The 27,780-nt window shown below is 42.4% G+C and overlaps 2 protein-coding genes across 2 annotated transcripts in view; one reads left to right on the top strand and one right to left on the bottom strand.

The window, feature by feature from the left end:
- GTF2F2 (general transcription factor IIF subunit 2) overlaps positions 1-25,955 on the bottom strand; it is a 56,407-nt gene extending 30,452 nt beyond the window's left edge. The window contains exons 1-5 of the mRNA XM_035137523.2: positions 25,781-25,955; positions 19,749-19,822; positions 18,021-18,039; positions 15,545-15,689; positions 9,706-9,744 (exon numbers count right to left, since the gene is read on the bottom strand). Of these exons, the coding sequence (XP_034993414.1) occupies positions 9,706-9,744; positions 15,545-15,689; positions 18,021-18,039; positions 19,749-19,822; positions 25,781-25,846 (343 nt within the window). The 5' untranslated portion in view covers positions 25,847-25,955. The remainder of the gene's footprint in view (positions 1-9,705; positions 9,745-15,544; positions 15,690-18,020; positions 18,040-19,748; positions 19,823-25,780) is intronic.
- On the top strand, positions 1,366-2,187 carry KCTD4 (potassium channel tetramerization domain containing 4). The gene has a single exon (XM_035137524.2). It carries the CDS (start codon positions 1,418-1,420, stop codon positions 2,162-2,164), a length of 747 nt encoding a protein of 248 aa, XP_034993415.1. The 5' UTR covers positions 1,366-1,417; the 3' UTR covers positions 2,165-2,187.
- Positions 25,956-27,780: the final 1,825 nt, after the last annotated feature.

Here is a 27,780-nt window from a genome sequence, read left to right on the forward strand (position 1 = left end):
AGCATTGATTGTTGTATGACAGTGGATTTGGCACTAGCGGAAACTGTGTGGATAACACATGAATTATATGAGTCATAGAATTGCAGAATTGGAAGGGAGCCAGAGGGTCATCCAGCCCAACCCCTTGCAATGCAGGAATCTCAAACGTGAATACATTTTGGCATGGATGGGGCAGCCTAAACATTAAAAAGAATTAAAGTTAATATACTACTTGATTCTTGGTTGCAGAAATATTCCTTAATGCTATAGCTATGCCACAGCAAATAGCAAATAGCAAGTAGATGATGTTGAAAGAGTTAATTCCCCCCCCTTGCTGTGGAATACAAAGCTGCAGACCCAACCTTTCTTAAGCGAAGGAAGTAGACATCCGTACTTGCACAGCTTTCCTTGTCCTATACCTTGTTGCAAATATTTGCAAAGGGAGAATCAATTGTTTAAGATCTGAGCCTGAAAGCCATGGCTGCTACAAGGAACAATGCTGCTTTTTCAATGCCATGTTGTGGTCATTTTCTCCAGCACTGAAGTGTTGCTAAGCTGTAATACTGTGTGGTATATACAAAGATTTGTGACAAACCTACCAGCTTTCTTTCACATTGCAACAGCAGTGTCATTTTAACCAGAAACTGATCTGTCAAATCTAGACATATAAATTAAAACCAATTAAGCCATCTCTACTAGCAACATTTCTGCCAATAAAATTATTTTCTATTGAAGAAAAAAAAATCCCAGACTGCTTTAGATGGTTAAAAAGCAGGCTCACCATACAAATCCATTTTATACCAAACACTGTTTTTTTTAACACTACAATTAATTTTATGACAATATTATCAACTGTTGTGTTTCAGGCAAGGTGCACAAGCAAAATGCAACAGGACGACAAAAAGCTTTAAAAATGGTTGAAAAACCTAATTAATTAAAGGTTTTTGAGGTTATTGTTTGGTAATCCTTTTTGAAAAGTATTTTACAACAAATAGCTAGGATTCCTCCACCATTTCATCATTTTCAATATATATTCAATATATTTTGACTTAATAGCAAGATGCAGGCAAACAGCCAATTTCTTTCTGCATAAACGAAAGACACTTCTTAATCATTTAAACTTCAGAATCTTCAAGAGGAAAAATAACTAAGACGCCTTTTCCCCCTGCCATCCTCTTTCCCTTATACGGTTAAATGCAAATTGCATCTCCCAGTCATACTCCCCAGTACTGTATCACACTGCATACATACAGCTTCTACGCCACCTACCGCAAGGCTGTTGCCGACAAGCTCATGCAATGCTTCCAGCACTCCCATTCTATCATTGTTCTAGAGCTGAATAAAGGTGCCTTTTTGACGAAATCTCCGTACAAAGCAAAAGGAGGACAAAGCAGGAAAGCAGTCTTAAAGAACGGAGCACAAAACATACAGGCGTGAAATGGAGAGCAACAAAAAGTGCAACGACTCGGAAGGCACCGATCAAGGCAAGAATTGTAAAATGTCTCCAATTACTCTCAATGTTGGTGGATATCTGTACGTTACGCAAAAGCAAACACTAACCAAGTATCCAGACTCTTTTTTGGAAAGAGTTGTCAATGGAAAGGTTCTCTGTCCGTCTGATGCAGATGGCCATTATTTTATAGACAGGGATGGGCTGCTCTTTAGGCACGTTCTGAACTTCCTACGGAATGGAGAATTGCTTCTACCAGAGGGATTTAAAGAAAACCATCTTCTGGCACGAGAGGCAGATTTTTTCCAGCTTAAAGTGTTAGCTGATGCAGTGAAATTAAGGTGGGAAAAGGAGCAGCTTGCAGCCAGAGAGACTACCTTTCTGGAGATAACAGACAGCCACGACCGATCGCAGGGCCTTCGGATTTTTTGCAATGCTCCTGATTTCATAACAAAAATAAAATCACGCATTGTTTTGGTATCCAAAAGCAGGCTGGATGGCTTTCCAGAAGAGTTTTCAATCTCTTCCAACATTATTCAGTTCAAATACTTCATAAAGTCAGAAAATGGAACTCGGCTTGTTTTGAAGGAAGACAATACTTTCGTATGCACCTTGGAAACACTTAAGTTTGAAGCTATAATGATGGCACTGAAATGTGGATTTAGGTTGCTGACCAGCCTGGACTGTTCCAAAGGGTCAATTGTTCACAGTGATGCACTTCATTTTATCAAGTAATTACTTCTTCTCTCAATAGACAAAAGGCCACAAGCATGCAGCCTGTAAATCTAATTAAACTTCAAGACATCGCAAAATGATTTATTCAACTCTGTACACCACAGAGCACTGCTGCTAATGAATAAATGTGAGCTAATGGTATGTAAACTGTAACATCCATCTATGAGTTCTTTGTGCCTAAATTTATTAATAAAAGAGATACTTACTAAACATGATTTTAAAAATCAGACTGAATGCTGAAGCAATTGACATCTCTGTCTCCTCTCTCCTTTCTCTTTACCACAGAATCTAGCTAAAACATTAGTATGTGCTTTTGTGGCTAATATGCAGTACATCTTATTTCACTCAAGAATGATAAAACTGTTTATTTTTCAACATACACAGTTTTCTAACTAAATACATCCTGGTTTTCAGATACCAATTAAGTTTCAGTTTTTATTTGCTGGTTTAAATGCAAGTCATACTGAATAATTACAGAAGGTATATAAACATGCCCACTCCATTTCAATAAGCTATACAGGATATTTTATCTTGTACTGTATATAAAGGAACCCAGTTTTGTTGTTTGTTGTAAAGATTATATACTTTGCAATGTAAGTGATGAGTAAAATGCAATTACACTGTTTCTATCTTGCTTACTAATTTCACATAGCTATTGAACTAAAAAATATTCAAACTTTATTTCCACAAAGGGTTGCTTTTTAGGATGCTGTATTGCAGGTCTTCCATATTATCAGCATGAAAACTTAATTCAACATATCAACATTGCAGTGGTTTGGTAGAAAACATGTTCTGGCTAGAGGAGGAAAGAAATATAGGCAGATGCTCTACAAATTTTAAATTCTGAACTATAACTACAAGCATTAGTTATGCCTATCTTGACTAAAACAATGAGCTGTACTTTAACTATATCATGACAAATCTTTGAACAAAATAAGATGATGGCAATTATGTCTATAGGTTTTTTTTGCACTTCTACGAGTGAGAAAATGACATATAGAACCCGGTGATGTCACACAGAATTTTGATCTCCAGCAAGTTTAACACTAAGAGCTACGTTAGTATTTGTAGAGGCCTTTTCAAAGCTCTACACATACATTAACTTGTTGCAATACTCCCAAATGAGCAAGGTATGCCATAATATACAGCAGGCAACCCCAAACTTCGGCCCTCCAGATGTTTTGGACTACAATTCCCATAATCCCTGACCACTGGTCCTCTTATCTAGGGATCATGGGAGTTGTAGGCCAAAACATCTGGAGGGCCACAGTTTGGGGATGCCTGGTATACAGAGTATATAGTGTGAGAGTATGAGCAGAGTATGAGAAATAATGGTTTGTCTAAAAGCTAAGCAGCAAGTGCATGGAAGAGGAGAGATTCATACTGGGGACTTTCCAATTTGTAGCTCAGTCTCTGATCAAAAGAGAGGTACAACATACCAGATTGTCAATAATAAAGTTTTCATTTACCAACAAGGATGTAGAAAAATCAGCTCTTATAACCTACCAATGCTTCCGAAGCATACAGTATGTCCCAAAATAAGCACGCTACAACTACTTTTCATGTTTTTGGAGTCAAACTAGATATAGTGGGTGCTTTGTAGAACATAAAATGGATGTGGTCCCTGGTTGGTATACAGTGATCGGGACCCTGTTCCGGAGGAACAGCTATCAGTCCGCAAAACAGGGCTCTGTCTTTACTTTACCAATCAGCAGCAGCCAGCACAAATCACAAAAGGCTTCTTAAACCCCCAGAATTATTGTTTTTTTAACCCACTTGTGATACAATGGAGAAAGAGGTGATTTGCTAAAGATCAGAAAGATGGGGAAGTCTGCACAAGTTTTTCTGTATACGTGCATTAGGTCTCTCTTGCCCCCTGCCCCCGCCCCCCATTTTCTGGATTTAGTTTGACAGAGACGTTAGAGAAGTAGTTCCTAATTTGTGGGTCATGAACCCCTGAGGACCCATGGAGTTATTCCAAGGGGTCCACGAGTAATGATCCTCCAGCCAGCACTTGACTGATTCCCTCTGCCTCTTCACAGCAGCATCTCTAGGAGCCCTGCAGGATCACTGGGGGGCTTGCGGTTGCTGAAAAGCATTGGTTATTGTTGTGGGCGTGGCCTGTGCCTTCCCTGCTTTCCTTGGTTGGTGCTTGAGGTGCAGCTAGAAGAACCTGGGGGCAAGGCACAGGAATGCAGTAGTTTCTAGCACTGCTTCCCCTCCTTGCTGCTTTGCCTGAAGAAGCATGTTGCACTAGGGGTTTCTGGCCTTTACACTGCCCTATACACAGGGCTTCCTGGTAGGAGGCAGAATGAAAGTCTTCAATTTGATTTTAGTGGGCTCTGTGCTATGGACCATAAGTGGGGGGGGTTCACCTCCTAACTACTGACTCTATTCAGGTTCAGTCGTTTTGGCAATATTGGGGGTTCCTTTTGTTGCTTTTTTGGGATACATTCCAGGGCTAGGAGTTGCCTAATTCCTGTGATGGGGGCTGGCTTGTTTTAAGGCTTAGTTCCTTTGGGCTGTCTGCTGTTCTGAGTTGCATTTGCTGTTCATGCCAACTGGCTTATAAAAAAACAATAATGAATAAAATGTTAAGTATAAATAAAATAGAATCAAATTAACTGTGTTGTGTAGCTTTATTCACAGTGATAGGGATTTCACTGAAGTGTACAATTGATAGCTCTGATTTGACACAAAGGAGCATATTACATTAGTGGCAATGCAAGTTCTCCTTTTCATTCTTTTGAGGATTGTTTCAACTGAGTTCACAGGGGGGGAAATTGTATTTAGTTTGGTATTATTGATTACTTGGGATTGCTGATCACTAGTTATACTGGATAAATAAATGAATAAATTTATAATTATAAATAAATGATATTTCATACCTTTTGAATAAATTGGGTTGATCAGTGGGTACATTGGGGTCAAACAGATTTATATTTATGATTAAATTTATATTTAATACATGTTGTAATTAATCCTTGGGTTGTTAAGCTGGTGAGTATGATGGGGAAATAAATGATTTTTTCCCCTGCTTTCTTTGATTTTGGCACATTTTATTATAAGTTTTTTTGTCATTATGTATTTTCTCAATTAACAGGGCCTAAAATCACAACAATTAGTATGTGGGGGGGGTTTCCACATTTTATTTTATTTTTACTTAAAAGGTGGTATTCATACTCATAAAGTTGGGAACCACCATATTAGAGGACTGAGAAAGGTTTGAGCATGGGAGAAAATTGTCAGAGATTGAGGAATGAAACCTAGTAGAGGTGCAATACTGGCTTCCCACAAGCTATGCTTGTAAATTCAGGAGCCAGCATCAAGAAAGTTTACTCCCCCTCTATATATCCAGTGCAAATTCCTTCAAATGTTGTGCTACTCTTAACTGTAGGGTTCAATGTTATATTTTTTGCCACAATTAAAGTCGAAACAGGAAGAAAGGGAGGAAGGGAGGAAGGGAGGAAGGGAGGGAGGGAGGGAGGGAGGGAGGGAGGGAGGGAGGAAGGGAGGAAGGAAGGAAGGAAGGAAGGAAGGAAGGAAGGAAGGAAGGAAGGAAGGAAGGAAGGAAGGAAGGAAGGAAGGAAGGAAGGACACCTTCCCAAGACTGATCCAGATTTATATATTGCATTTTGCAGGGAGCCAGGGTTCTCTCAACCCTTGTTCTGAATAGAATGACACCTGGGAGAGGGACAAGCAAGGGCAAGAACGACACAGGAAAGGCTTTGCTTAATAACAGCTTCATGCTGTTCACTATCTGCGATAGCCTGAAATTATTCTTTCAAAAACAGAAAATCCTTATACCATTATAGAATTTGACGCAAATTCAGGCGCTAGAAAGTTAAAACTAAAGACAAGTATTTCTACTATGAAATAACTGAAACTTCAGCTTTTCGTATCCATCCATTAAAGCCCCAGGGCCATATGCGGCCCACTGCCTGTTCTAGTAAGAACAGAACTGTTTCTGGGATTATTGCCAGACAGCAGAATTGGATTCCAAAGGGAACTATGATCCTCAAAAGATAGATGCAGGGCTACATCAGATGGCACAGGAAAGTGTGATGCGTACATGGCTCTCTGACACACAAATCCCAAGGGCACAGTTTCATGTTTACTTACCTCTTAATGTGCTAGATCTTGGATTATCCCCAGACTTTAAAGAATTAAAGGCTTGTTATAAATATTTTTACAACATCAGTTTGATCTTTCCTCTTTGTTTCTGATCTGGTCATTATATTTTTCCAGTAAGGTCCAAAAGAATTGTTATTTCTAAAAAGTGAAGTAAGGGGTTCTAGAGATTCTTTCAGCAGCTCACAGGTGACCTTTTAATTGAGGAGTGGCACCAGCCCACATTTCATGCAGACTTGGCCTTTTCGGGTATCTCTTATGTCTGGTCTGGCCCAGAAACAGTGTGAGCCTGGCAACTTCCATTGACAGCCACCAACCACTTTCATGAATATGATCTCTAAATGTGATGAAGCCGCATGAAGCTACTCTATTTGAGTTGTCCCAGGTTTTGCATTTAAAAAATACATACCAGATTGGTAGATAAAGCAAAGATTTCCTTTGATTATAAAATCCAATGCTTAAGAATAGGGTATCTGGCAGCCGGCAGCCCCATTAACTGCCCTAACAAATCAGAAATGGCTCTGCTTCCCGTGCTGTCAAAAATACAACTCTGTAACCATAAAATATGGAGGAGGCTATTGCTCACAAAGTGTCACATCAAACATTTTCTCCGAACAAGTTTGCACTAAACCATCAGTTACCATGACTGTGTGATTAGTTTTTTTAAGTAACTGCAGAGCACTAAGACAACAATGACTGAAGTTTGCTATTAAGTCATTATATTAAAAGGCAAGCATTATCAGAATTGAACTGATATACCTGAGTGTTAGCTTCTCGTGCCATAGCATCATGGCAGAACCTAGGATCATAGTGGGAGTTCTTTTGGCAACATGAGAAACTATGGGTTGTAACTATGGGAATGAGTCTTGGCCTCATAGTTTCCTGCTCCTCTTTCCTTCCCCAGTGTGAAAGTGAAGAGATCAAAAGCTATCACTTCCATTTTTTTTCCATTTCTTTTTCATTTAAATACAATAACATACAACTACAGTAACCTGAGGGACGCAGGTGGCGCTGCGGTCTAAACCACAGAGCCTAGGGCTTGCCGATCAGAAGGTCGGCAATTCAAATCCCCGCGACGGGGTGAGCTCCCGTTGCTCGGTCCCTGCTCCTGCCAACCTAGCAGTTCGAAAGCACGTCAAAGTGCAAGTAGATAAATAGGTACCGCTCCGGTGGGAAGGTAAACAGTGTTTCCGTGTGCTGCTCTGGTTTGCCAGAAGCGGCTTAGTCATGCTGGCCACATGACCCGGAAAAACTGTCTGCGGACAAACACCAGTTCCCTCGGCCATTAAAGCGAGATGAGCACCACAACCCCAGAGTCATCCGTGACTGAACCTAACTGTCAGGGGTCCCTTTACCTTTACATTAAGCTGTCCAGTGATACATTCTTATTCACTTTCTTATGCAGTACATAGTACACAAGCAATTTATGCATTATCAACTCAAGTAGCCTCTCCACAGAGATTCTTATGTTGAGGGTGGAATTAAAATATATTTCATCTCATTTATAAAGGAAAAAACAAGCCAAGTTTCACCAAAAGTGTTCATCCTTGAATTGCTTGTAATTACCCTTCTGTGGCAAGTAACGCATTGCAACAGCGCCACATTCCAAATATTATTTAACCAGATTTCAATGGGGATTTCTACAGACTGTGTCCAATATTGGGCTATTGTTAATTGGGCTGCTGGTAACAGATAAAATACAGTACATGGGAAACTAAAGATGAAGAAGTAAAATCAGTAATAATCCACTGGGCAAAAGATGTGGGATATAATATACAACGTGCAGATTGGGAAAGACTGTGGAAGGAGGACTTGAAATTTACAGCATGCTGTATGTTAAACTAGAACTACAGTATATAAAAATGATGTATAGATGGTATATGACTCTGGTAAGACTAGCAAAAATGTATTAAAATAATACTAACATGCAGAAAGTGTAAAGAGAAGGAAGGCACATTCTACCACATGTGGTGGACATGCAAAATGGTAAAGGCATTCTGGGAAATGATATATAATGAATGGGAAAAAAATGTTTAAGATAACTTTTGTTTAAAAACCAGAAGGTATAATAGGAGAAGAATTACCAAAGGATGTGAAAAGACTGTTTATATGATGACAGCTGTGAGAATGCTTTACGCCCAGAGATGGAAAGAAGAGAAAATATCAACTAAAGAAGAGTGGATTGTGAAGACGATAGAATACGCTGAAATGGCAAAGATGACTGGAAGAATCAGACACCAAGAGGACAACAAATTTAATACAGAATGGAAAAAAGTACAGAGACTATATTAAAAAACACTGTAATAATTAAAGAAGTTAACAGGATTTTTATAACACTTGTAATTGGCAAAAACCAAAAGACTAAAAAAATGATAAAATTAAAGTTAGATAAATGTAATTAAATGTGGTAAAGATGCAAACCGGGGGGGGGTTAACCCGGGGATTCAGAGAACCCCAAGTTTGTATCAGTGTTATGTTGTTTAAATGGATGTTTGCAATGTTAAAAAATAAAATAAAATAAAGATAACGGATAAAATACTAAATATCTGCATTTAAGGTTATTGTTAAATTTGGGTCTAATGATAATAAGGCAAGAGCTGAATTTGGTGGGAGGAGTTGTTGCATATTTTTGGAAATAACATAAAACACCTTTTCCCAAAAGGAGTATACCAACATGAAATTCCACCATGCATGACAATATGAGCCTATCTCTCTGCAGTCTTTCCGGTAAAGGGGAAGAGAACCTGGACCATGCTTTGAATTGGTGACAGAAAAAACACATAGCTGTCAACTTCTGGATTGGAAAATAAAGGATCAGCAGTGGCGTGGCACCGGAAGTCGCTTCAGTGCATGTCCACACATGCGCAGAAGAGACCTCCGGTGCCGGCTCTGCCCGGTTTCCAGTGCCCAGACAAAGGCAGAGTGGCACCGGAAGTTGCTTCTGCGCATGTCCAGACGTGGAGAAGCATCTTCTGGTGCCAGGCTGCCCGGGTCCGCATGTCTGGGCACCAGAAATCACTTCTGCGCATGCCCGGGCATGGAGTTTTGATACTCACAAATCCTTGGACTCAGATTTACGGAATTCTCTGTCTTTTTCACCAGATCATGCAAGTCTGTCCACCCCCATACGATTGTGATTATTTGTTATATTTCACAAAACCTGAAGTGATTTTTTTTGAAATGAAGACGATCATAACTTGCTTGTGAAATTCCCTCACCAAGCATTTGCAAACTGCAATGATATTAAGTAGCCAAAGGAAACCAGAAATACATCCAAACGTTTTAAAAGTTTCAATGTAACTACCTGCATAAACTCTAGATTTTGAACAATTCAAGGAATTTGTAGCAATGAATCAGTTAGTATTGTTTTTTATTATCTCCGTAAACAAGTTATTGCAGCCAACACTTACCACTGTTGCTGATTTCAGATTTTTCATCTGTCTGACTTTCTGCAAATGACAATAAAATAAGGTTTAGGACTTTACAATTCGATATTAAGAGTGTTCCTATTTGTAACTCAAGCTTATGGAATGTTATAAACTCCCTGTAGTCCAGTCCTGAACAACATAAGGCTTTTCAGTCAATCATGATCTACTGTTTGAAGCTCTTTCATGCCTCTTTCTAGAACCATCTGTCCCACTCAAGCTATAAAATTGGGGTTCAGAGTGGAAGAATCAGCACCCAGCCTGGATTATGAGGTAGTGGAGGTGCCACCACTTTCCCCCATTTTAACACTAACAGCCCCATGATTAAGAGTGAAATTACACGCAACGTTACATGCGAATTTAACATCACACAGAGTTTGGCTCTAAGAGAGAACTTGCCAAAGTCCAACCATGCCAGAAAACTGATTCTCAAATGTAAAATACAGTGGTACCTCGGGTTAAGAACTTAATTCGTTCTGGAGGTCCGTTCTTAACCTGAAACTGTTCTTAACCTGAGGTACCACATTAGCTAATGGGGCCGCCTGCTGCCGCCGCCCCGCAATTTCTATTTTCATCCTGAAGCAAAGTTCTTAACCCGAGGTACTATTTCTGGGTTAGCAGAGTCTGTAACCTGAAGCGTCTGTAACCCGAGGTACCACTGTATTGTGTAGTAATAATAATAATATTTATCCCCTGTCCATCTGGTTGGGTTTCCCCAGCCACTCTGGGCGGGTCCCAACAGAACACTAAAAACAGAATAAAACTTCAAACAGTAAAACTTCCCTAAACAGGGCTGCCTTCAGATGTCTTCTAAAAGTCATATGGTTGCTCATCTCATTGACATCTGCTGGGAGGACGTTCCACAGGGCCAGTGGCACTACAGAGAAGGCCCTCTGCCTGGTTCCTTGTAACCTCACTTCTCGCAGGGCGGGAATTACCAAAAGGACCTGGGTGCTGGACCTCAACGTCCGAGCTGAATGATGGGGGTGAAGACGCTCCTTCAGGTAAAGGCTGATGCCGTTTAGGGCTTTAAAGGACAGCACCAACACTTTGAATTGTGCTCGGAAACATACTGGGAGTCAATGTAGGTCTTTCAGGACCGGTGTTATATGGTACTAGTGTATTTCAGCCCGTTCAATAACGGGCGCTAGAACATCCTGGGGTTCGGAGAAGCGCTTGCGCGGCGCTTCTCCGAACCCTGGGACCTGTCCTTACTGTCGGTGGCAGGAGGACAGGAACGAAGGAGGAGAAAGCGCTGCTTTCTTCTCCTCCGTTCCTCTCCCGCAGCCGCCGACATCAAGGAGACATCCCAGAGTTCGGAGAAGCGCTTGCGCAGCGCTTCTCCGAACCCTGGGACCTGTCCTTGCTGTCGGCGGCAGGAGGACAGGAACGGAGGAGGAGAAAGCGCTGCTTTCTCCTCCTTCCTTCCTCTCCCGCAGCCGCCGACAGGAAGGACGCGGGACACAAACCCCTACCTCGCCGCCGCTGCTTCGCGGCCTCCCACCGCTCCTCTCACGGGCCAGGGAGGGTTGTGAGGAGGAGGTCTCCGCTGGCCTCCACCCTCACTTCCCTGATGTTCTGGCCGGGAGCGGCGGTTGGAGGCGGCAGGGGGGGGAGAGAGTGCGCGCGTGCAGTCTCTGCTGTCCAATCCCTGTGTCCCTGGCGTACATGCGCAGTAACCCAGGGACACACGGGACAACTTGGACGCAGGGACACTTGCACTTTATAGATATAGATTGGGGGCCACTCCCAGTAACCAGTCTGGCTGCAGCATTCTGGATTAGCTGTAGCTTCCAAGTCACCTTCAAGGTAGCCCCACGTAGAGTGCATTGCAGTAGTCCAAGAGGGAAATAACCAGAGCATGCACTACTCTGGCAAGACAGTCTGCAGGCAGGTAGGGTCTCAGCCTGTGTTCCAGATGGAGCTGGTACAGAGCTGCCCTGGACACAGAATTGACCTGCGACTCCATGGACCGCTGTGAGTCCAAAATGACTCCCAGGCTGCGCACCTGGTCTTTCAGGGGCACGGGTACCCCATTCAGGACTAGGAAGTCCCCCACACCTGCTCGCTCCCTGGCAACATCTGAGATGATCACCAACTAGGACTGGCAGGACAATTGTTTGTATGTTTAGTCGGAAGCAAATTGCACTGAATTCAATGGGACTTACTCCCAAATGCACACAGGTTTGCAACCTTAATTGGGGGCCAGAACTCACTCCTAAAATGTAGGAATGACCTCAAAGAATGTCCAAAATGCATTTTTCTCCTTCAACACAAAGTGTTCCGTCTGTCCCAAACCCCTGAGTTTCAATCTTCCGTATAAATAAAAAGTAGCAAATAAATCCTTTTTCCCCCAGTGTGAATTATGGGGGGGGGGCATATTCGGTTTATTATGATATTAGACTAAAAGTGCAAGGTATGCAGAGCAGATGGCACAGCTCCCAGTCTTGAACTATGATGGGTCCCTTCTAAAGGGTAATTAAGCAAAGGCAGGGTGAATTAATATTTTGTTACCCTACCATCCTTGAAGAAAGGCCACTTAATATATTTTCCATTTCTGGCATATTTTAGATTCTTGAAGAAAAAAACACATGTATTTTAACTCTGTTTAGACACCAATACCACTTCATTTGCCTTATTGCGAGAACACATTGCTATAAATTTCACTCGTTACTTAAAGCTTCCAATACCAACTCTCCATACAGCAGCACAAAATCATGTCCCTTGCTTCTGCTTCTTTGTTATTAAATTCTATAGTATTTTATTTTTAATCCCTGTTAAGTCAGAAAATATCAGTCACCGTCTAGCCTATAAATTCCAAGGAAACCAAGCACACTTAAGCAAAATAGCTTAATTTGCACAGAAGGAAAATGATGCAGACATGGCTTAAGTGTTCAAGGGTTGTGGCTCTGCTATTTTTGTACATATACATTAACATATATTATCAAAATATCTTCCTGGTTACTAATAAAGCAAGAATCGCATCCAATTTGGAAATGAAATATGAACTCATGGAGCTACAATTCACCAACTCAGGTCTTTAGTTCATCTAATTCGGTATTCCCTACTCTGATGGGCAGAGACTTTCCAAGGTCTCGGGCAGAGGCATTTCCCACCTGCACTACCCAAGACCAGGTAACTTGAGACCAAAGATTTGTGGGTTGGGCTTCCAGGAGGACAGTGGATCTGAAAGGGGAGGGGAAGAATGTGCCATTTCTGGACCCAAAGTGGGTTCATACCAGATACAAGTCAAAGCAATATTCCATTCCATTCATTTGTTATAATCAAATGAACATACTATTTCAATAATCAATGTCAATTGCTAATAATTCAATATACACCATTATAATGGCAGCATAAATAGAAACTCAAAAACCACTAATAGAATTCAACAACATAAATGCAAATAAATGAGAATGCCATTATAACAAGTACAACAAATTCCCATTGGGGTAATTGTGTTAGTCTGCTGCAACAAAAAGCAGCAACAGGTTTGGTGGCCTCTTGTAGATTATTTATTATGAATTTATTATGATACGCTTTCATGGACTTATTATTATTAAGAACTATTACATGTAGATTCCAGATTACATCCAAGGAACTCAGTGTAGCATTCATGGTTCTCCTCTCCATTTTATCCTTGCAAAAGACTGTGCGGTAGGTTAGGCAGAGAGACAGTAAGTACAAGGTCACCAAACAGGCTTCATGGCTGAGTAGGGACTTGAACCCTGGTCTTCAAGGTCCTAGTCCAACACTCTAACCACTACAAGACACTGGCAAAAGCAGTAAAAGTTACTGTTTATGCCATTGTGTGGGTTTAGAGGGATAGAGATATACAGCTATATTTTTCTTCTAGCATGAGATTACTTCTTATCCACAGATTCTTGAACACAATACACATCACTTTGTGCAAGATCTCTCCCGTGGAACAGACAACTGATCCTGGATGGCTGGTCCATAGAAAGCAGATGAGTATGGAACAGGTGTGCTAAGTTCAGAAGTCTTAAAACACTACTTTTATTGAAAGTTCTGAGAACTGAACCTGAAATCTTTAAATTATGTGATCTACCAAGCTGTCACTTTACTCATACAGTATTTGAAATGAACCACCATTGTGTCTGCTTTTTTTTTTACTCTACAGCAGCATTTTACTGCTGTTAGGCTGATAGAAATGCCAGTCTTAATCTAAAATAGTGTGTAATTGTTCACCAGGTTACACAGTAAGTGTATATTTGGGAAAAGAAACACCTAATTTGCTCATGGTGGCCTATTAATATTGAAATATATGCAAGTGACGTGGAACTGGGACAGCAATAAAGACAAAATAATGGGTAGCACAAATTGCACTGTTGCATGGCAACCAGTTATGTACATATGGCGATGTTTACAGAACAAAATGTAGTTTATATTTCATGCACAAACAACAACAAAAAATAGCTCAGCAAAGTCAAATAACTAGGGCTCACATTTTCCAGCCAACTAAGCAGCCCCCCCCTTTAAAGAGATATTCCAGTTCTGAGAACAATAGACAACAGTCAAATTTAAAATCAACCATATAAATAAATCAAATCAAAGTCTGTAGAGGCAGGCAAGGATCAGAATAATAAGGCCAAAGCATTTGGTCCCTATTAACAATCTAGCTGTCATTTTCCAGGACCATTGTAGTTTCCAGACCATTTTCAAAAGGCAGTCCCACATATATAACATATTACCTTGAATCAAATGCATGGAATTGATAGCCAAATGGCACCACACATGGGAGGGGGCACTAGGCACCAAAGGCTTTGATGAAACAGAAACATTTTATGTGGTTCCCTCTCATAACTTATGTGACCCAACGTCAGGGTTGAATTCTTCCACGCACTGTCCATACTAGACCTAACCTCTTCCCATCCAAGGCTACTTACTGATCATGAATGAGTAGGCCAATAACCCACTTGCTACATTCGAAGCCAATGGTTTCAGAGAAAGGTCCAACAAATTCCTCCATTGCCTCCCACATTTTGCTTCCCAAAAAGTGGAAGAAACAACAAGGGGATCATCTGCCTTGGACCTGGTCCTCACCAATAGGAAAGAATTGATCAACAAAGTGGAAGTACTGGGAAATTTGGGGGGAAGTGATCATGTGCTCGTGGGATGCAGAGACAAAGGAAAGCCGAGTGGAGTCAGACATGTACTCTGGACTTTAGGAAGCCCAATTTCAAAAAGCTTAAGGAGCTTCTTCTTTTTTTTAATGGAGAAAGACTGTTTTCTCCAGCTCCAGAGGGTAGGATTCGAACCAACGGCTTTAAGTTACAAGAAAAGAGATTCTGAGAAAACATCAGGGAGAACTTTCTGACAGTAAGAGCTGTTCAACAGTAGAAAAAGCTCCCTCAGGAGGTTGTGGACTCTCCTTCCTTGGAGGCTTTTAGCAGAGGTTGGATGGCCCTCCACCATGGATGCTTTAGTTGAGATTCCTGCATTGCATGACCCTCTGGATCCCTTTCAACTCCACAGTTCTATGATCTGGTGGGCCACCATGGGAACAGGATAATGGGTTAGAATAGACCATTTGCCTAATTCAGCCAGCTCTTCTTATGTCCTTATGACATTCTAATACAAAATAATCTGTCTACAAAAACATTCAGAGTTTAAAATTTTAGAATTCTGGCAATTGCCATTCTTTTGTTCCATACTAATTGTTTAGGCTACACCACAAGAATCAAAACAGAAAAGTCCAAACCCAAGAAACCATCTCAAAAAAATCTGGATGTAGAAGTTCAATTTAGCAAATATCTCTCATTTTGCAAAACTTTAGTTAACTATCAATTTTCCTTCAACTTACCCAATGAACTCTCTGTAAACACGGTTAACATCTGTCCTCCAACACTTTGTAAGAGAAAAGGGTGTTCTCTGGGTGCACTGATGGAAGTTGGCTTCCCACCAATATCACCAATGTTGGCAAGATCTTCATTCAAAGTGAAAGATACCTGAAAACCAAACACGGCAATAAATATTTCTTATGGAAAAGGAATTGTCAACTGCTTTGGAGAATTAATTCATTGTTCAATGTTGTTGGCATCAGTCTGTCTGGAGAGACAAAGGAAGAGTGTGCCATCCATCGGGGGTAAAGTGCTGCTTCCCGCATTGTTTTTGCTGCATTACCAGCACCGATGTACCATAACCTCTCCAGGGCACAAGCCTGTATATATGGAAGTCCTGGGCTGCCCAGGCAACAACAACAATTTATTATTTATGCCCTGCCTATCTGGCTGGGTTGCTGATATACTACTTAGCTTTCCTTTGGACTATATTTGACACCAGCTTGGCTGCAGGAGTTACCAGAAGGAAGAGTACAAGATGCCTAGGGACTCCACTCTGGATCTGTGGAGGGTTTACAGTGAGACATGAGCACCCAAGATGCTATGCAATGGATGAATACTCACAAGGGCTGCAACATTCTGAGAAAGAATCTTGTGAGGACATATACCTTGTGCCTGAGACAGCTGTGTAAGCTAGTACAGTACAGTTATGTCAGTTAATAGCAGCCTTCAATGGCAGCCTGCTTGTGTTGTTAGAGCAGCTGAGCAGGGGGTCTGTTCTTTTTCTGCTGCTGTCTGTCTTAGAGTTAGTCAGAGTCTGCAAGAGTTTCAGTCTTAGTGATAAACTTATGTAATACATTAGTAACATAAGTAATACCTGCCTGCCTTGTCCATATGCACTTAATCTAACAAGTGCAAGGACACGGTAAGTAAGAGTTACAGGTAGGTAGCCGTGTTGGTCTGACGTAGTAAAAAAAAAATCCTTCCAGTAGCACCTTAGAGACCAACTAAGTTTGTCATAGGTATGAGCTTTCGTGTGTATGCACACTTCTTCAGATACACTGAAACAGAAGTCCACCAGATCCTATGTATAGTCAGAGAGTGGGGAGGGGTATGACTCAGAAGGGTGGTGGGAATGGGTGATTGGCTGATAGGAGTGGTAAACCTGTTGATGACTGTTTGTTGATGACTGCAATTGGTCTTGCAGGAAAAAAAGCAAGGGGTGAGGTGCTAAAGAAAGCTTTATCACGTATAATAAGATAAGAATCCAGTGCCCTTATTCAGACCAGGTCTCTCCATGGTTTTAAGCTTGGTAATGAGTTGCAATTCAGCAACTTCTCTTTCCAGTCTGTTTCTGAAATTTTTCTGTAATAAAACAGCTACTTTGAGATCTTGTATAGAATGTCCTGGGATATTGAAGTGTTCTCCTACTGGTTTCTCTGTCTTGTGATTCCTGATGTCAGATTTATGTCCATTTATCCTTTGGTGCAGAGTTTGGCCTGTTTGACAACCTCTCCTAGACAATAACAGTTCTCTTTCTCGAGCTCTGGGAGGAAGACCTTTCATTGCCTACAGACAGCCACCCAATCTTAAACAACTCCTCACCCACAATAATACCACCACAGGACTTAACATGGACACTGCAATAAACCCAGATGCCAACTTTGCTGCCACATACACCCGGACAACACCATTAATGGCCCCATCAACATCAAACATACCATCTCAGGACTATTTAATTGCTCATCTTCTAACATTGTGTATGCCATCAAATGCCAACGGTGCCCTTCAGCTCTCTATATTGGACAAACAGGCCAAACCCTACGCCAAAGGATAAATGGACATAAATCTGACATCAGGAATCACAAGGCAGAATCAGGGCATCAGCAGAGGCAATAAGCTTTCTTTAGCACCTCATCCCTTGCTTTTTCCTGCAAGACCAATTGCAGTCATCAACAGTCGTTAACAGTCATTAACAGGTTTACCACTCCTATCAGCCAATCACCCATTCCCACCACCCTTCTGAGTAATACCCCTCCCCACCCTCTGACTATACATAGGGTCTTCTGGTGACTTCTGTTTCAGTGTATCTGAAGAAGTGTGCATGCACACGAAAGCTCATACCTATAACAAACTTAGTTGGTCTCTAAGGTGCTATGGACGGTAAGTAAGAGTTATTGTTATTTAAACATTAAAATAGTATCTTGCATGCTTTTTATAGGAGGGGGAAAGGAACAAACAAAAGGGTTAAGCACCCTAGTCTCTAGCTTCCACACAAGCTCTGTTAAAGGGAATTAATAAATGTTAGTTTATTTAGCAATTATATTTAAATTTCACATGTGTGAAACAGAAAAAATAACTTGTACCTTCTCAGAAAAGGATTATACTGTTAGATGAAATGGCACTGGTATAAATACAACACAGAACATAAAAAAATATGTAACCCATCTACTCCAATACAAAATATACTTTCCTAATATTTGCATTTCATCTACTTACTTCTGTTCTTCCTTGATTCCTATGAAAAAAGCAAAAGGATATAGTATTTTAATTATTTCTTATAACTATTAGAGTACAAGGAATAAAAACAAATCCCTCCTGAGGAATCTAAATGCTATATAACTGGGGAATCATTATGGTATTTTCAGGGCTCTCCCGTCCCCCTGCTGCCTAGGTTTCAACTCCAACAAGGAGAGACCAGCTAGTTCTGTGATACCAGCAGCACTGGAGGCAGTCCATCCAACCAACCAGCGAGTCCCGAAATTGGGACATCCAGAATTCACACACTCTGAGCCTGGACCCAGCTAAGGAATGGAAAGCCCTCCACATCAGGGCATCAGCAGAGGCAATAAGCCTAGATAGAGGGAAATGGTGAAAGGGCTCTTAAGGATGCAATAGGTAGGACAAATGCACATATGTATTTCAATGCTATAAATGGTTTGGGCTCCAGTTCCATGTGCAGAACACAGTTTCATCACAGAACTGGGTTTTTTGGCTTTCCTCTTCTCTTTGCATCGCCTTTCTTCCTCCCACTAAATCTGCTCCTGATAACTGGGGCACTCTCACATGCGGTGAGAGAAGTTGCAGCAAGAAGAGGACTCACCCTTAAGTAGAAGTGCATTTCAGTTCAGACAGAACCCATTTGGATCCAAGGGAATGAAACTAGGAGACTGGCTAGGTTTCGGTAACTGAGATGGACTTGCAACTAGGCTATTGTCAGAATCTAAATCAGCACCATGATGGTCACAAAAAATGGAGCAAATGACCTGAAGAATTACACACTGAAACAGATTGCAATTGGTGTGTCCCACTCATCACCGTATAGGACAATCCTTGGTCACTGTGTTTGAAGTAAGATGGATTCAAACCAGAAAGGATTCAGTGTGTTCAAAACGGATAAAATGTGTGAAATGTAAGGCACGTGACATCACAGCAAAGAACCAGGAACATTTAGCTTCAAGGAAAGATGAGAGCTAGAGTGGTGTAGCCGTTAGATTGCTGGACTAAGACCTGGGATTCAAATCTCCTGGTCGCCATGAAGCTCACCCTCAGTCTAACCTACCTCACAGGGTTGTTGTGAGGATAAAATGGGGAGGAGAACTATGTATGCCACCCTAAGCTCCTTTGAGGAAAGATGTGATATAAATAAATAAATAATAATTTGAGGATATGTCAATGTCTTACTTTCTGTTTGCTTGGGAAGTTGCACAATCATATTTATTGAAGGAATCAAGCCACGTTTTTAATTTAGGGAACTGTTCTGTTATATGAAGTTTGGGGGAGGGGAACCTATTATAACTCTGTGGGCCCAGTGATCTCTCAAAGCAAGATCAAATATTCCCTCTCAATACTGCCATTCATTTGTACATCTGAAGTATACAATTTCTCCAAAATGACCATATCCAGAGCCAAATGGACAAGGCAGAAATATAAAAACCGGCACCTGGCTTATATGGGCAGGAATGTAGGGCTCACAGGGCATATTAAAAGGCCTCATCTCAAAGGCTGTATTTAGACCCAGACTGTGTTATTGCAAACCAGTGCTTGAGTATCACACACAATCATAATCATGATTAAGGAGCAAGAGCAACTGTACTATCAGATGTGTCTCTCTCAAATAAGAAAAACCTGTAAGCCAAAATAGTTTCTCAGTAGTTCCTTCTCCACCCTACCCCATCCACTACCCAAACAAAAGAAAATCCGAATGTAAAATATAAGCACTCTTACTTGGCAATTCTTAGCTTCCCAACTTCACCTCTTCCTGAAGCTTTATTCCACTGTTGTGATAAGTATTTTGGAACCTAAAACAAATGGCAATGAAATAAAAAAAATCCAGTAAGTACAGAAAAGAAATATGTCTTTAATTTTCTCTCTCTTTCCCCCACTCTTTAAATCCTGAGACAGGAAGAACTACATCTTTCAGGATGTAGAAGAAAGCAACACTAAATCAAAATATATTACAGATTGCTTCAGTAAAGAACAAAGAGAACATTAGCATTACAATATAATCATATTCCCGAATTTCAAACAATATAATTACAAATCAAACAAAGCACTGATCACAATTTGTAGCACTATTGTTTTAAAATGAATTATAAGAGAGAGAGCAGGATGTGCATAACCTTTACTTTTTATTAACAGCATAATGATTGGCACACAAGTAGTAAGAGAGTTTTCAAACATAATACAATTGTCTACAGACTACTAACATTGCAGAAATTAATAAAGGTTTTTAAAAATTAAATAAATCCCATCTTTGTATCTGTTCCTTGAAATTGATATAATTCATTATTTTTTCATTATAATGCTATAACATATTCCCAACAATACAAATTTGTTTAGAAACATGGGCTAAGTTCTGTTTTGCCAAGCTTGATCCTTTCTCTCTTCCCAACCATCACCCTAATTTACAAACCAAGTAAAAAAAGAAAAAGAATGTTTAGGGCCAAAGATTGATGATGGGAGAGCCATGTAGACAAAGGAAAGTGCAGGTGGTGAAAGAAAGGCTGCCAGAGGAGGTTCTTCGAAAAATCAGCTAGGTTTGTGTTTTTTGTTGTTTTTCTTTGATTGGGGTATGGAAAATTGGAAATTAAGTTTTTAAAAGGAGCAAACAGAGCAGTTTAGCACCCAAGTAATTAAAGTCAACAGCCAAGATCCTTCATAATCCAAAAAAGAAAGCAGAAGCACATGGGGAGGGTCCCTTTGGCCAGGTATGCCCCCTCCCATATATATTTTCTCTCACTCACTCACTCTCACACACACTTTCCCCCTCCCCTTTAAATTCTCTCCCCCAGGAGCTTCCTAACAGAGCAGAAAAGCCTCATTGGCCATGCTCTCATTTCATTTCTCACCACCACCACCTCCTCCCATTTTTTCGTCCTCAGAAGAGGCTGGAAAGCCTTCTGCCATGCATGTGTGTGTATGTACTTTCTCCTACACACCCAATCTTCTCCTTCCCTCCAACACAAAAAAGCAGACCCTCAAAAAACAGTTCTATCAGGTGACGGATAAGGAGGGCAGGAAAACCAGTGGCAAGGAGGCTACGATAGCTCCCTTCCCCACCAATTCAAGCACCACACTTCAGCAAAAGAGAAAACTAAAAGAACCTGACTTCCATTGCCGGAATGAGGCAGGGAGTTGCGTTCAGGCTCCCTTCTCCTTGCATAAAAATGAACAAAACCATACCCCACCCCCCTTTATTTAGCAAAGCAAATATGTCAGTAACAGCATCCATGGTCAGAAAGCCTGCCACAGTCAGAAACACAAGGTGTTTCACGGCCAGTGTTAAAAAGCACTGCCAGCTTTACCTATGTGTAGTCCACCACTGTTGCTCAGTCCGTGCATTGTCCCCACTCCAATCTTTTTTGGTGGGCCAGAATTTATTTATATTATTAAATTTACTAGCTGAAAGTGCCCAGCCTTACCAGGGAATGCTAAGAAACCAAATAATACAGAGATTTTTAAACAAATAGTGCAATTTGTAAGTTTTAAGGCTGTCCATGTGCACATCAACCCACGGTCATAGTGACCTGGGGAACACCTGACCCAGATACAGCCTCAAAACAATTTGGGAGTGTGGTTTATGTAGGGATTTATAAAACCTATCTAGTCAGGAAAAGGGCAGGGCAAGGAGACGCTGCCTCTCCTTTCCTCTTTGTCTGACTACACTGCAGAGAGCAGGAGGCTTCAATTCTGCTGGGTGCTGCTTTGTCAGTGCATGCCTTGCAGGAAACATGCTGGTGAAACAGACTCCTGCAGCCAGGACTGCGCCCTTGGAGTGCGATTTCTTTGACTTGACTTCTATGGTTGTCTGCTGTGCCAGCCCTGCTTGGCCTCCACATTCTGCCGTTCCTTCCACCCAGATAATAAAAGCTTCCCAATACAAGGCTGCCTTCAGATGCCTACAGAAGTTTGTATAATTGTAATTTCTTTGACATCTGATGGGAGGGTGTACCGCAGAGTGGGCACCGCTACCAAGGACCTCTGCCTGGTTCCCTGTAACTTTACTTCTCACAGTGAGGGCCCTCAGAACTGGGCCTCAGTGTCCAGGCTGAACAATGGGGGTGGAGATACTCCATCAGGTATACAGTACCAAAGTCATTTGTGCTTGGAAGCATACTGGGAGCCAATGTAGATCTTTCAGGACCAGTGTTATATGGTCTCGGTGGCCACTCGTAGTCACCAATCTGGCAGCCACATTCTGGATTAGTTGTAGCTTCCAAGTCACCTTCAAAGGTAGCCCCACAACGAGCACATTGCAGTAGTCCAAGCAGGAGATAACCAGAACATGCACCACTGTGGCAATACAGTGTGCAGGCAGGTAGGGTCTCAGCTGGCATACCATATGGAGCTGGTAAAAAACCACTCTGGACACAGAATTAACTTCTGCCTCCATGAACAGCTGTGAGTCCAAAATGAGCCCAAGGCTGCACATCTTGTCCTTCAGAGGCACAGTCAGTAACCCCATTCAAAACCCAGGAGTTCCCCACACCTGCTCGTCCCCCGTCCTCCAGAAACAGTACTTCTGTCTTGTTGGTATTCAACCTCAATCCATTAACTGCCATACATCCTTCAACTGCCTCCAGACACTCACACATGACATTCACTGTCTTCACTGATTCCAATGGGTAGAGCTGAGTATCATCCACATATTGGTGAACACCCAGCCCAACCTCCCCTGATGATTCCTCCCAATGGTTTCATACAGATATTGAAAAGAATGAGGAAGAGGATGGAGCCCTGATGCACCCCACAAGGGCCCTGGCCCCAAAGGCGCTGCGGACGATGAAGCATGGTTTTTCCTTGGTGCATTGGGCACTGACAGGGGAGGGACACCCTCTGCCACCAGCACCCGGCATGTGGAGGAACAAACTCCATCGGCCATGGACCTCTGAGGTGCTGGGGTGAAACTGCCACTGCTCCTGCCAAGTGAGCTGAGGTGGTTTCACCCAGGCACCTTGTGGAGCCGGGCCCAATGTAGGTTGCTCCTCCCTCCGCTTTTCAACATTGCAATGTATCACTGAATCATGATGGTTGGCTGGTGATACATCGCAATGTTGAAAAGCTGATATCATCCAGTTCTACTGAAGTCCCTGCAGACTGGAGGCAGGCAAATGTTGCCCCCCCCCATCTTCAAAAGGGGAGAAAATGAAGACCCAGGTAACTACTGACTGGTGAGCTTGACGCTGATACTAGTAAAGACCCTAAAGGTAAAGGCACCCCTGACCGTTAGGTCCAGTCGTGGACGACTCTGGGGTTGCGGCGCTCATCTCGCTCTATAGGCCGAGGGAGCCGGCGTTTGTCCGCAGACATCTTCCATGTCATGTGGCCAGATGTCTAAGTCACTTCTGGCAAACCAGAGCAGTGCACGGAAACACCGTTTACCTTTCCACCGGAGCGGTACCTATTTATTTACAGTGGTACCTCTACTTACGAATAACTCTACTTATGAATGGAGCTCCGTCCGCCATCTTGGATGCGGTTTAGATAGGATTTTTTCTACTTACGAATTTTTAGATAGAGTTGCTTCAACTTACGATTTTTTCTCCCAATGCATTCCTATGGGATTCAACTTACAATTTTTTTCGACTTACAAATGTGCGTTCGGAACGCATTGAATTCGTAAGTAGAGGTACCACTGTACTTGCACTTCATGTTTCGAACTGCTAGGTTGGCAGGAGAAGGGACCCAGCAATTGGAGCTCACTCCGTCGCGGGGATTCAAACCGCTGACCTTCCAATCGGCAAGCCCAAGGCTTCAGTGGTATTAGACCGCAGTGCCACCCGCGTCCCTAGTAAATACCCTATTATTATATTATTATTATTATTATTATTATTATATCCCGCCCATCTGGCTGGGTTTCCCCAGCCACTCTGGGCGTCTTCCAACAGAATATTAAAATACAATACAATACAAAAATACAGTAACCCTAGAACAGATAATTCAACTGTTGGTCTGTGAGCCCAGTAGAATATCTCTCTCTCTCTCTCTCTCTCTCTCTCTCTCTCTCTCTCTCTCTCTCTCTCTCTCTCTCTCTCTCGATACAGTTGCAAGCTTGGTGGATCAGGGGGATGCTGTGGATGTAGTATATCTTGTCTTCAGTAAGGCTTTTGACATTATATTAACGCAAGGAAGCTGGTAAAACGTGGGCTGGACAAGGTAAGTGTTAGGTGAATCTGTACCTGGTTGACTGACTGAACCCAATGAGTGCTCAGTAATAGTTCATTATCCTGGGAAAAAGTGACAAGTGGGGAGCAGCAGGGTTCTGTCCTGGGCCTGTTGTTGTTCAACATCTCTATGAATGTATTGGATGACAAAACTGAATGGATGCTCATCAGATTTGCAGATGAGACAAAACTGGGAGGGGCAGCTAATGGTTCAGAAGACAGAATTGGGATTCAAGATGACCTTAACAGATTTGAGAACTGGGCCCATACAAATTGAATTTCATCAGGGACAAATGCCAGGTAGCAGCTGATTCTTCCTGTGTAGGTGTAGATTCTACACCTACACAGGAAGAATCAGCAGCACAAATATAAGATGGGGTTCACCTGGGTTGCAAGCAGTGCTTGTGAAAAGGATCTAGATCTCTTAGCATACCACAAGCTGAACATGAGTCAACATCACATAAGAATGTGATGCAGCAACAAAAAAAAAAGCTAATGATATTCTAGACTGCATCAACAGAATAGTGTATTGATGAAGTAATAGCACTGCTCTATTTTGCTTTGATCAGACCACAACTGTAATACTGTGTCCAGTTCTGGGCACGACAGTTTAAGAAGTATATTGAAAAGCTGGAACATGTGCAGGAGGAGGATGAGCAAGATGATCAAGGGTCTGGAAACCAAGCCTTAATAGGAACAGTTGAGGGAATTGGGTATGCTTAACCTGGAAAAAGAGGGGACTGAGAGGAGAGCCATCTTCCAGAATGCAAAGGGCCGCCACGAGGAAGATGGAGCAAGATTGTTTCCTCCTGCTCCAGAGGACGGTAGGACTCAAACCAATGGCTTCAAGTTGCAAGTTAGGACACTGAGGTCCAGTTCCGAGGGCCTTCTGGCAGTTCCCTCCCTGTGAGAAGTGAGGTTACAGGGAACCAGACAAAGGACACCCTCCCATCAGATGTCAAGGAAATAAACAACTGACTTTTAGAAGACATCTGAAGGCAACCCTGTTTAGGGCGCTTTTAATGTTTGGTGTTTTACCATGCTTTTAATATTCTGTTGGGAGCTGCCCAGAGCGGCTGGGGAAACCCAGCCAGATGGGCGGGGTATAAATAATAAATCATTATTATATTATTATTCCGACTAAACATCAGGAAGAGCTTTCTGGCGCTAACTGGCTCCCTCGGGAGGTGGTGGGAATCTCTTTCCTTGGTGGGTTTTTAAGCTGAGGTTGGCTGGCCAACTATCATCATAGATGATAGGTGGGGGGAATCTAGTTGAGACCCCCGAGTTGCAGGGGGTTGGACTAGATGACCCCCGGGGTCTCTTCCAACTCTGCAATTCTATGAAGGGGTGGGGTCGTCAACCAGCAGACGCCCTCTCCCCCCCCCGCCCCCGAAGCTCCGTTGGTCAGAGTGGGGGGGGGGAGGTCGTCGGCCTGGTGCTCCTGAGAAGGTCCGGGGGGGGAGGGGCGAGGGCGCTTCAAACCTCCGTTTCCCTCAGTTTTCGTATGGGGGCGGGGACGCTTATGACGGCGACCCTCTCTGGGAAGCTGAGGTGAATAACCTGGTGTCAGTATCAATAGCCGGGGCTCACCTTGACGAGCCACATGCCCGTGTTCTGCTTGGCCCCGGCCAGGTCCAGCTCCCCCTTTTCGCTCATAGCGTCCTCGCAGCGAGCGCGCCGTGAGGGGAAACAGCAGGTTACCCGGGCAGGAACCGGCGGCGCACTCGCAACTACGGATGCCCGCAGAGGCTAAACATCCTCGGGCCGGCGGCCGCTTTCATGCACGCTGCGCGAACGCCTCGCCGGCAGAACGCGCGCGTTGACGTCACCCAAGGGGCTGCCCAGCGTCAGCTCCGCCCACTACGAGGGGGAGGGGGAGGGCGGAGAATGAATGGGCGCCTGTTGATGGGAGCGAGGAAATGCAAATTGTATTGCATTGCGTTGTATTGTATTGCATTGTATATAAAATAAAATAAAATGAGCTTTAGGGACTATAAAGAAAACTGCTCTTTCTAGGAACGGAAAGGTTTTTTTTGCGAACGGTACCTGCCTCTCGAATAAACATGCAATAGGGATCGTTATTGATCCTGCTTGAAAAGCTCCACAATGGGCACAAGGTGGGGAAATGGCTCTCCCCCTCCTCTGCTGCCTAGCAACCAGGACCAGGTAGCGCCAGATATTTTTGGGCGCAGCTTTTCCTCATCCCTTGCAGATGGACGGACTGCGGCTCTCTTGGCTCTTTCTCAGCAATAGCGGTGGCTGGCGATGGTCTGTGTAGGAACAATGATGTAAAAAGCAGCTTCTTTCTTCCCCTTCTTGCCTTTGGTGGTTGCTGCTAATGGGGCGGCACGCATGTTTGTGAATCAAATGCCTTATGTTTCCAGTGCTCTCAGCAGACCCCAAGCAATGCCCGTGTAGCCTACTGTTTCACTATTCAGAAGTGGGAAGCATGTAACAATTAATTATCACATGAAACACAACAGCTGAAAAATAGATGGCAAATTGGGAAAGGATTCAGATTCCAGAGTAATCTCATGACAATACAAATACTTCTCTAATGCCAACTAGATCAAAAAAACAAACAAACCCATAGCTGCCAAGTTTTCCCTTTTCTCGCGAGGAAGCCTATTCAGCATAAGGGAAAATCCCTTTAAAAAAGGGATAACTTGGCAGCTATGAACAAACCCCACATCCATTTCATTTAGCCACAAAGAGATTGACTGATCTAGGTTTCATACAATGGATCTTGCAGCCTGAAGTGAGTTTTTGACTTCAGTTAAATATATCTTAGGAAATAAATGAATCTTAGATCTATAGATTTCACTATTTATACCCACAGACACCATTGTTCTTATTTATTTGTCTGCCAGGAAAACCTATGTATCTATCTGCTGCATAGTTATTACTGGTTGTGTGTGATTCTGGGCTCTTTCTATAAGACATTCAAATATACATTGGAATGGCTGATAATCTGTTTAACAACAAACTTTGAACCTTCTCAGCATTCACTGGTGGTTAGGCTTGTTCATTTGAACCAAAAGGGTGTATCCTGCTGGCTCCATAGTGTGGGACATTAGTGCAATCAAACCAACAATTCATGTTTTGCCAGATAGGCTGCACATTTCTCAAATATCCAACTGCATTTGATTGATGACAAATTCATTTAAGTTGCAACGGAAAGGTGCAGCATTATTCTACAAATTCCCAAGTGAGCTCTCTCTAAATAGCTTCCAGGGTTGGCTCAAATAGAAATAATCACATTCCCCGCATTGAAGGAATGCCAATTAGTAACCAAAGAGTAATTGAATTTTAAATTGGGATACCCAAAGCAGGTTTTGCTAAATACCTGTAGAAATTAGTTCCTAGTTGTCCAGTTTTTATGCATAACTAATGCCTTGGTACATAAAAAAAATCCACTGTCTTTACAGATAATAAACTATTCTTGACAGCTGTCAGGCATTTTATGCTTTAGCTCCCAAAATTATGCTGTAGGTTAGCAGGAAATGCTGATTGTTTACACACTGGATGGAAACCACTAGTCTATGAAACTCTTAACAAGGCTGGCATTTAATGTGATAGAAAAATATCCT

Source organism: Zootoca vivipara, chromosome 5 (genome assembly GCF_963506605.1).
Source record: "Zootoca vivipara chromosome 5, rZooViv1.1, whole genome shotgun sequence".
Classification (NCBI taxonomy): domain Eukaryota; kingdom Metazoa; phylum Chordata; class Lepidosauria; order Squamata; family Lacertidae; genus Zootoca; species Zootoca vivipara.

What these genes read in the sequence shown, in the direction of transcription:
- KCTD4 (XM_035137524.2), top strand. Translation starts at nt 1,418, where the DNA reads ATGGAGAGCAACAAAAAGTGCAACGACTCGGAAGGCACCGATCAAGGC.